Genomic DNA, 10,685 nt, shown 5'->3' with positions numbered 1-10,685 from the left:
CATTTTATATATATATATATATATATATATATATATATATATATATATTAATGTACTTAATGTTTTTAAGGAGAATAAAATAAGTGAATTTTCTGTTGAAGATACAAGTCCTCCTGATCTTCTTTCAAAACTTTTCTTTGAACATGCAGCTCTTTTTTTTTTCTATTTTTCTATGTGATAACAGTGGCAAGTAATAGGATGAAATTCTAATAAAGGAAGATTGAAATGCATCTCAGTTTTTGGTCCATAAGTCAAGAAGTTAAAAGATATTTTAAATTTCATTTTTGTTTTTGTGCAGTCCTCTATCACATATTCTAGTATACTATTTGGACACTTTTCTACATCTCAATTTTTTTGAGTTAGAAGGCAGGGGTTTTGCATATATTTTCCCTTATATTCTGTTTCTATATCTGCTAATTAAGTAAATAGTAAGATCTTTCTTCTTCAGCTTACTAAGCTACCTCTTGGATAACTCTACTTCAAAGGCTGTGTGCTATACCCAGCCATTCCATCTAAATGCAGAGCCAGACTAAATGCTGTAATTCCTAATTTCCCCTGATCTTAAATCCACAGTTTTATGAATTAACATTAGCAGTCATTTTTTTTTGACCAGTCTGGTAAAATTACCTATCTGCAGAGATTTTGCTTTCATTTCAGAGGCATCAAAGCATGCTTTCTTTTGAAGTGATAAGTGCTTGATGTTGTGCCTTAATGCAGGACTGAATTGTTTTGCTTGGCCTGAGACTCGAAAAGCTGCTGGCCTGATCCTTCACACGGTAGAAAATATTGTGATCTGATAGCTGAGACTGAAGCAAGTAATGCAGGAGCTTGCCTGCACAAGGGAGAGGGTTTTGCCTTCACCTTTCCCTGCTAGTGCCTGTTTTGTGCTATTATCTCCTTTCATAGATGGGAAAGAATTTTAAAAGAGGTAAATACCAAACCTTTTTTTTTTTTTGCTCTGTTTTATTTTTTTCTTTTTTCCCCCTTTTGGTAGCAGCTATGTAGCCACTTCCAGTCACTGAAACAGGTTTATAATTATGGTATTAAATAGCGCTGTTGATTATTCTTCTCCTTAAACTGGTCACAGAAACAGTTTAGAGAACTTGAGAACTTGCATTTAATGTTTCAAACACTATTGTGAGGGGGATGATGGTGCAACTGATCTTGAATCCAACTTACGTCAAGAATATTCTGCCAGGGGTTAAACAGCAAGTCATTCCCAAGCCTGAACTGCCAGTATTACCATTTTAAATGTTCCCCAATTAAATAATTAGGTGTAACTTAATAAATGTTTGAACACCACTTTGTTCCCTCTTCTTTCAGTCCAACTGTCTTGTAGTTTCTGTCACTATGGCCCACTTTTCAGCAAGAGCATGTCTTAATATTGACTGTATCAAATTAATCCTACGGTTTATTGTGGGCAGCCCCAGTTGGTCCTGTTCTAAGGCTTTCCCTCCCTTTCTGGTGAAAAGCACTTGTACCGTGGCCCTGCTGGTGGCCTGAATCACCTCAATTTGTTCTAGCAATCAGAGGCAGCTGCTCCCAGTGAAAGGAGCGTGGACCACTGAACAGAGCATTAGGGCTGACCTCAGGCTGAATGCAAAAGGCTCAGCCTTTTCGGCGAGGCCAGTCGAGCATGTGCAAACAGATTTGCTGAAGTACAAAATGGTCCAGTGATTTAATGCAAGTTTTCTTCTCCCTTTCTCTCTTTTTCCCTTTCAGAAATGAGACAGGATAGAGGATAGCCTGGGTACAATCTTAGCAACATCTGTTGCCTTTCACTAGGGTCTTGGCCAAGGCCAATAGCTATTCAAAGAGCTACTGACACTTTACTGAAAGAGAAGAAAGGCTTAAATGGAGAAGTGTTTGGACATGTTTCCCAACACATACAGTTGGATCTTTTTGTGGGTCAGAATGCTTTTGGAGAAATACTTCTCCACTCCCTCCCCCACTCCCCCCTTTTCGGGTGAAAATGTCAGAAAACAAATCTTCAGCAAATTACAGAGCTCAGTGGGCCTACAACACTGAAGAACAGTTAAATTTTCCTTTCTTTGCTTTTATTGTCTGAAATAAAGGGTGTTTGATGACCAAAATCTTAACCACAGTTAATAGAAGTGTGAAGGAATTTATGCTTAAGATTGCTTCACATCTGTTACTTTCTAATTTCCACATCAATTTATCTTTTAAAGTAACTAGTAATAGCAGTGGAGCAACTGCAGCATTTTAGCTCTATTAAGATGACTGATATTGTATGAAGAGATATTTTACAAAGTTATTTCTTATGTTTGTTTTCCTGTGTGCTCTCCCCCCACCCCCCCTCATAAACATTAATTTCATCCAGCACTTAGGAAGAGGCAGTTACCTGTTTCTCTCTCCCTTTTTTCCTCACATAGCTTTTCACAGGCAATTTTGCTCTGTCCATCCATGACATGCCTTCATAAAAATGACAGATGAAGCAGCTGAGTAACTGGTGGGTATATTATCCTCCTGCAGGCATCTGCTGCTCAAAAGGCACCTATTCTTTTGTTTGCCTTGAGACAGAGGATGTATATTGCATCCCATATATGAAGTCATTCTTATCAGCCTTCCCCTATTTTGAGGATAATCACAGTAAATTAAATAAAAGCTACTCAGAGGAAGTCTAGTAGAGTTATTCAATTACAAATATTTGCAATGAAGCTTGATGTAAGTACATGTCTGTAGACACAGAAGATATTGCTAGAATCCTCAAGGAGAAATGCTGTGGAGCTTCCAGTTTTACTGAATTTTTTGTTTTGATCAGGCCATGCTCATTAAATTCAAAGCAAGATGAATATCTGTGGATGAGCACAAGCTTCATGACATGGGATGTCTTACAGTAGCTGACTCACGTGTATTATACTCATGTATGTAGTAAATTATTAGTATCTATCTGTATAGTAGTACTTCACACCGAGATACAGGTGCTTGTGCTCGGTGTCCCTTGACTGACCTAAAAAACCCCTTGTCCCAGAAAGTTTCCAACAGAAATATATATGACAAACTTCAGTGACTCAGAGGAAAACAAAAGCAGTACTTTTGAAATAGCAAGGCTTGCAGGGCTGGGAACACCAAGGTCAGTGTTGCTGAATGACTAGGCACAGCATCCCAGTGACCAGCACTGATGTCTCCAAAGGGCAGATTGGAGGAAATATGATAAAAGAGTGAAGGGGATTGAATGAATTGCTTGTGGTGCTAGGACATTACTAACCTGCTAAGTGTGGGAGGAAGCAAGTTCCAGAGAACTGCTATTTTCTTTCATCTGCCCTTGGCAGTTTTTTTCCCTTACACATATAGCCGTGGGAAGAAGTAGAAGGAAATAAGGATTGTTTAGGCCCTGGTTCTGTTCTTGCAGCACAACCATTGCTGTAATGCTTTGGGACTTGCATCTTCATCTCCACCATTTGGGACTTGTAAAGATTTCCACCACTTTCTGCAGGAGTGGTACAAAATGTTGTGCTTCATATTCTGAGCTAGTTTTCAAACCAACAATAACATAGGTTTTTCATAAAACTTATTTTTGTCTCATTGACTAAACAATGTTTTCCCACTGATTTTAATGAATGCAGAATCTATCCCAAGGAAAGGTAGAAGTTGGATAGGATTAAGGGATGTATAAGCTTTTAACATTTTAAGTATAAAAGTAATGTCTAAGTTGTCATTTCTAAGGAATAAAAAATTTGATGGATACATTAGCTGGGTGGAAAATTGACATATGAAATTATGTCTCCTTCAGCACTCACACCAAGTAATTTTGAGAGTGGGCAGTTCAGGATGATGAAGATAGTGACATTTTTTTCTTTAACTCTCTTAGAAGACATTTCCATCTGCTTCCTATACAACTGCTTACATACTGGTGTAGAATTCTTTCTACATAAATATTCAGGTATAGCAGATTAGCATTTTGTTTAACATCCAGACTTGAAAAGTTGGATTGCTTGAAGGGGAAAAGGGAGGGTCATCATCATGCTCCTCACTTGTAGTGCTTCTTGTGCTTATAATAGTCTACATTTTGAAAATGTGTTTTGTGGTTGTTAGGGACTTTTAGCCTTTTTTTGTTGTCTCCAGTTTTGGGAGGGTTTTTCTGAAAGAGAGACTGCTTGTCCAATTTTTGCTGTGGTCAGGGGAAAAACCTACAAATAATAATAAAAAAGTTGCTTACTAAGCTGAAGTTTTCACACAGGGAAGGTTATGAGCATCTTGAATACCAGTTATGATGCAGAAGTATACATAATTCAGGCCATTTATTCAGAAAAGACTTCAAAATTGTCGCTGTAATGGATGATTTTGTTTGTGCAAGTGTTCAAGCTTGTCTTGACAAATCACAATGGAATACTGAAACCTAGTTTGGGTTTAGAGGTCAGTGGAGGAATTATTCATATTAATTTTGTACAGTTGATGTAGAGTATAGGGTCTGATCTGAAGATAGACATCCTTTTATGTATGGGAAGTTACTGGTTTAATTGTGTATATATTGGCATTTTTCACAAGTAATTTAGCTGTAGATTTTCTGATGGATGCTACACAGTAGCAATCTCCCTGAAGCATGCAAAACTCCCTGAAGTCAATTGGACTCCCTATGTATAGCTTTTCATAGAATCAGACAAATTGCGATTCTCTATCACAATTCCTCTGAAAAAATTACATCAGTTGTACCACAGTATGAATGCCTGGCAGAATTTATCTTAATATACAGCAGAAATGCATCTAACCTATTTTTTTCAGCATACATCAAAAAGAGAGGAATGCTGATTCTAAGCAGTGATGCTTCTTCTCCACCAGCAGGATCTTTCCGTCATGACACATCAATCTGACACTCGTGATTTTTTGAACACAATTTGAATGATTTTTGTCATCAAGAGGAGCTCGTAAAAGCAGCTACATGACATCTGATAGAGAGTTACTGTTTAACTTAGCACCATTTCAATGTTAGTGCAGGTCCAAGGATACAAAAGTAGTTGGCATTTTGCATGCTCTTCTCCATTCAGACAATCCAGAAACAGGATTATTTTCTGCTCCTGCCCTGACTGCATTTTTGATCATTTTTTGTTTGGACAACATTCTTGAATGAATCAGAATAAAATAGTTTTTTTATGATTCTGCCTCCCAGAATCCTCTCATCTCCTTTCCTATCTCTTATTCTTAGCCCCCCCAACCTGTTTTTTGTTTTAATTCTAATATTTTAAAATAATATTCATCCTTTTATTACTAGCACCTTTCTTTGTCTGCTGCTGATTTCTTTTTTATTCCTCTATTGGTAATCCATACTTGCAGAGCACTCACTGCACCACACTGCCAGCTTTGTCACTCTGTATTGTATCTCAGTGCTGGCCAGCTTGGTACATCCACTTATAATATGATGAATAGCATCTGGAGCCTGGCCACACAGCCTCCATTCTGGTCCTAGTGCTTTTTTAAGCCACCTATCCTTGCTTGTACAAATAGCCCATTCCTGTGTGGCCATAATGAAATTCTCCATTTTTCTTTTCAGTCTTCTGACAGCCTACCTGCCATTTGCCATCGTCCTTTGACATTTGCAAATTTTTTTCCATGGTTTTGTTTTTTAATTGGTTTATTCTTGTGCTGTTCTTACTGGTGTGTGACTAATAAATTACCCTCAATAGTAGAATCTTTTAATTTTGCAGCTTCCTTATGATTAAACAAACTTAGAGTTTTTTAACTTTACAAGTTCCCTTCCTACAACTCCCTTTGTTGCTGTTCTCTGTTATTCCTGACAACATCAACTCCATTTTTAATTGCATTCACTTTTATCACCTCAGGCAACTTTGACTTCTTATTACTTGTACAGTTACATTGCAGATTAACTAGATTTACTTTTGAAGAATACCACTCTTGCAAATATATCAGCTACTCAGATTTGCCAGTATATGTGGACCAAAAACGTCATCAAAAGACTGTGGAAACTCAAGGGAGGAGAGAGAGGAGCCAAAGAGGGACAGATGGAGCCATGACGGTAATGTTTAATTGATAAGGTAACACTTCCTAAGCAGAATGGGTGGTTGTGGATACCCAAAGTGACCTCATAAATTCCCATTTGAATCACCACTACTAATTACTATAATTTAGTTCATATTATGATGTCAATTTGACTGACACATTTTTGGAGGATATTCTGCAAAACATATTCTAAAGAACAGGTTGAAGAACTTGCTATTGTTAGGCATGTCCCCTGTGGTTCTACATTGGGTTGAAAACACTCAGAATATAGACAGCATTGTAATTGTCTCAAAAATGTCAAACTTTAAATAGGAAAATAAACCTGTGAGGACACAGAAAGACAGAGACATCCCTCTGTTAAATGACTTTTCAAAGGCTGTGAGTGTCTTCAATTTCAATAGGCTTTATTTTTTTGCCTTCTGCAATTTATAGAAAAAGATACTAAACTGCAAGCTCTCCTGCTTGTTTTATGAAAGACCAATATCCACATAAATTTTTAAGAAAAAGAAAAGTTATCATTTTGCATCTTAGCGTACTACATTTTCATAGTGAAGGAACTCTACAAGCTATTGATAAGTGCATAATGGAACTTGCTTCTTCCCACACAGTGAATTACCAGAATGCAGGTAGCAGTTACCTGACACTGCTCTTTTTCAGAAGGTGCATAATGAGTGTACAGATAGAAATGTTAATATAGAGAGACAGTCAGAGGCTCAGGGGACTGAATACAACCACTAAACAAATTTGTTTTGCGTTTCTAGTCAAAATCCTCCATAAGCAGAGGCCACCGAAGCTCTCACTGTCTAAGAAGTATTTAAGAGCATGCTTCAGGACATGCAGTTTCAGGTTTTGTGGTCCTAAATCTGCCTATGGATCCACTCTACAGAACAGCAACACGACTAGTAATGTGAAGAGGCATCCTTGATAGTTCCAGAAGTGAACAGATGGGAAGGGTGCCAGTACCAATGTGTTTTGATGCCTGCAGTTACTCTTTACAGCACCTACCTAAGACACAGTCTAGCATGGTCCAAGGTTTGTTCTGTAGACTTTCCTCTGGAAGTGCTAACACACCATACAACCTATTAGAAAGAAATGCAACAGTGCTGTAGGTGTGGATTCCTGCCAAAATGATCCATTCAGTGCTTTGGAATGGACTGAGTCATTGGCAAAAACCCACAATCAAGACAGTCAAGAACAAAATGTATTAAAAAATATACATTTGCTTATGTTACTAAAAATGGTAGATTGCCAAAAGTGACTAAGAATAATTGCTTCTTTATATTTCATTCTGCCTGTGCAATGAAATTAAATTGGCCTGCTTAGTCACATATTTTGCTTGGAGTCACTGTTTTACTCCCATGAAAGTCAAAGGGTTTCATACATTTTATTTTGATATGACAACATAAGCATTTAGAAAAATAATAAGACAAAAATATCTATCCTATTTTCAACAGTGTAAAAATAAGTTCAGACGTTTTCACTGACACACAGTTTAATGAAAGGTTTTGCTTGAGGGACTAGATTTTGGAACATAAAGCACATCCTTGAGAGAGGTCTGTTAGGAAGAAAGTCATGAAATACTCCGTGAAGCTACACATGAAAGCTTTTTAATTGGGTGATAATTGACTATTCTATTTTTCCATTAGTAATATCTGGATCAGAATCAAAATTAATAAGAAAGAGTCCTTCCTTTATAATGATTTTAAGTGACTGTAAAACTATTTCGTCCCTATTTTGAACCTGAAGAGCAAATAAAAAGTTTGAGGATATTTGCTGAAGTTTATGAAACTCAGAACCTCTTGTAGATTCTTTTTTTATGCCATCCTGTTTGCAAACAAAGATATTTTTTTTCTCTGTTTGTAACTGTTCTGTTTTCATCTTTGAAGTCGTGGCTACTGAATTAAGTGGTAAAAAGATAAATTTTCATGGTTACATCTCTGAATTAATTTGAAAGAAGATAAAGCAGAGGTATTTATGATATTTCATGATAGAAAAAAGATAATCTGTCCTTGAACCTTGTCCTCTAAGGATCAGTGCAGAGAGTCTTATTTTGATTAACTTGTAAAAGATGAATTAGGGATTGGGGGAAGGAGAACAAAGGAAAGGCGAATCCTTAATTACAATCTTAAGCAACTGTGTGCAATCATGTTTCAGGATTTTCTTGCCTGAATACATCTTATTAAGTTGGAACCATGCACTCAGACACTCCACAACTTGGAGAATGTAGATTGCTTCTAGTTGCTCTCTTTAAACCACTACTTCAGTTCACAAATGCCATGTTGAATTGCCTCCCTCTGATTAGAAGGGTGACATTGGAAATCACGTCTGAAAGTGAAGCTTAAAGACAAGAAATAGCAGTTACATATTACATTTATTAAAAGAGTTATGCATGCTGAAATTGTGTATTCAAAGACTATAAACTAATTCAGAAATTAAAATAATTTTTAAAAAACCTTTGTGATCCAAACCAATTGTTTTGTTGCTGTTTTTTTCTCATTGAAGTGACTTTATCTGCACATTACTTTATTAGTGTTGACAGCACACTTCATAGTATAATGTATAGTAGGAATGGAAAGTAATTATATATTCACATGATTGGTTTGTTTATATCATGTTGAAAATGCTTTTCTGGTAGATATAACCCAAAAGTCATTGGCCAAGGTGCATCTCTTACAGTTGCCCTTGGTACAGTCCATTGTTCTAAAAACAGTAGGTGTTAAAAATATTTTTGTCCGTGAAAAATGTCAGTTCAGCAGCTCTGCCAACATTTGGAACCTCTGCTTTTTTTTTTTTTTTTTTTTTTTTCTTCAGGAGGCGTGCTGACTCCTGGCTGATCACGTTTCAGTTGTGGATCTGTTTCGTTCTGCAGACCCAAACGGCTTCAGCACTGCTGGAGGGAGGCACAAAGTTCGTGCTGCCGCTTTCCCAGCCGGACCACGTCCGAACAAAGCAGGTACTCATCTCCCAGAGCGGCTGCCCCGAGCAGCTCCGGGGTTGCGGGGCTCTGCTGCCGGGCTCCTGCCCCAGCGTGACACCGAGCCTTCTCCTGCTGCCGGCGCGCACACTCCGCTCTCGCCACCCTTTATTCTGGGAAAACACCCGGTTCAGTTATTCATCGTATTTTTTACTTTTTAAAAATCCTCCTCTCCCTGCTCACCACCACCCCGCGGTATAAAGGGCGGGCAGGGAGGCGTGACAGCAGCTCTAGGGAGACACAGGGCAGCAGGGCTGCGAGGTTTTGAGTGCCCCGAGCACATCGGAGGTGGCTCTGTGCCCTGCCCGGGGAGCAGGAGAGGGACGGGGACCCCTGCCCGGCCCCGCGGCTGCCCCACGCCGGGCAGGAACGGGCAGGGAGCGTGGGCTTCACAAGCTGCAGGCTGAAAGGGCAAAGCTTTGAGGCAGGGACTCCGCAAGTTCGATTTAGTTTTGCGACTTTGTCTTCACGCCTCGAAAGCTCAGTCGAAGCTTGTAGGACAAATTGCGTGGTGGGTTGTGAGGTGGGGGGAGAAGTAAAAAAAAAAAAAAAAAAAAAAAAAAAAAAAAAAAAAATCTTGAAGTCTCTCCTTCAGCTCTCTGTTTCAAATGCAAATAGGGAGAGAGATTGGTTCCCGCCCCACCCCCTAGCCCGGCTCCTGATTTTTATCCAAAGGACTCCATCTGTATATCCTGTCAAGGAGGAGGAGGAGAAGAGGCGGGGGGTGGGGGGGTAGTGGGGCCGGGCAGGCTGCTTGCTCCCTGGATCCCGCTTCAATAGCCACCGCTGGGTCTTCGGGAGCTACAAAGAGTCCCTGTGCCGCCTCCGCGCGCCCTCGGACGGAGCTGGCAGCCGGCTCCAGCCACCGAGCCGTGATATCCCCTGCCCAGAGCAGCATCCCCACCTCCTCTGCTTTCTCCCTCCCTCCCCGCTCCTTCCCTCCCTCCTCTTCCTCCTCCTCCCGCAGCCACGATCCGCACCCAGTCGGAGCTGGGCTTGGCACCGGCACCCATCGTGTGCCCGGCGGCTGCCTGTGCAGTGCCGCGCCGTGCCGTGGAGGAGGAGGAGCGGAGCAGCGGCCGCGCTCCCATCCCCGTCTCCGCGGGCGCGGGCGAGTGCGCGGGCGGGCGCGCAGCCCCCATGCCCGGTGGGCGCCCCGCCGCCCGCAGCCGCCCCCCTTGCTTGGGAGCATCCCGCCTGCACTTCGCCGCGGAGGCACCGCCGGCCCTTGGAATTAAAACACTCACCACGCTGGGCAGCCGAGGGAGAGGGGGAGCAGGTAAGTGCCGGCTGCACCTGTGCCTATCCTTGCCTTCCTTCCCCTTCCCGTTCCCCTCCCCTGTAGGCAGAGGGCGGTGGGAGCAGTGGCAGGAAAGGGCTGCGCGCTGCTGCTCCGCACCCGCTCGCCCGGAGCGGCTGTGCCCGGAGCGGAGCCGCCGCTCTGCGGAGCCGGCGGGGGCGGCGCGGCCGCAAGTTTGGCGTTCCCCGGCCTGGGGGCGGCCGGGACCGGCCGCGGGAGCGCCCAGCGCCAGGTGTGGCGGGGAAACCGTGGAAAGTGAGAGCACTGGGACTATAGGCGCGTGTGCACCTTCTGAGAAATAAGAGAACAATAGCATCACTCTTGACTCTTTGGAGAAGTCTCACAGACAAGCGGGGACGAGGGGTGGGGGAAGGGAGTACCACAGACTTCTGCAAAATATAGGCAGCCCAAAGTCCTGACTGTCTCAGTCCTTTC

The 10,685-nt window shown here is 41.5% G+C and overlaps 2 protein-coding genes across 3 annotated transcripts in view; one reads left to right on the top strand and one right to left on the bottom strand.

The window, feature by feature from the left end:
- Positions 1-5,970: 5,970 nt before the first annotated feature.
- Positions 5,971-10,603, bottom strand: LOC141730434 (uncharacterized). Its single transcript, XM_074548056.1, has 2 exons — positions 10,198-10,603; positions 5,971-9,063 (listed from the first exon to the last, which is right to left on the bottom strand). Exons 1-2 carry the CDS (start codon positions 10,564-10,566, stop codon positions 8,818-8,820), a joined length of 615 nt encoding a protein of 204 aa, XP_074404157.1. The 5' UTR covers positions 10,567-10,603; the 3' UTR covers positions 5,971-8,817.
- LOC102069943 (cadherin-7) overlaps positions 8,796-10,685 on the top strand; it is a 91,085-nt gene continuing 89,195 nt past the window's right edge. Inside the window, exon 1 of one of the 2 annotated variants that reach the window (XM_026793222.2) lies at positions 8,796-8,929. The gene's annotated coding sequence lies outside the window, so the exon portion shown is untranslated. Of the gene's footprint in view, positions 8,930-10,091; positions 10,230-10,685 lie in introns of those variants that run through there. The other variant, XM_005486737.4, reaches the window with a different exon arrangement.

Source organism: Zonotrichia albicollis, chromosome 1 (genome assembly GCF_047830755.1).
Source record: "Zonotrichia albicollis isolate bZonAlb1 chromosome 1, bZonAlb1.hap1, whole genome shotgun sequence".
Lineage (NCBI taxonomy): Eukaryota > Metazoa > Chordata > Aves > Passeriformes > Passerellidae > Zonotrichia > Zonotrichia albicollis.
Note: the sequence above shows the minus strand (reverse complement) of the source record. Positions and strands in the feature narration are given on the sequence as shown.

Coding starts and splice junctions, on each gene's coding strand:
- LOC141730434 (XM_074548056.1), bottom strand. CDS start 10,566: ATGCTATTGTTCTCTTATTTCTCAGAAGGTGCACACGCGCCTATAGTC. Junction 9,064..10,197: donor TCCCTCGGCTGCCCAGCGTG/GTGAGTGTTTTA, acceptor GTGTTTTCCCAG/AATAAAGGGTGGCGAGAGCG.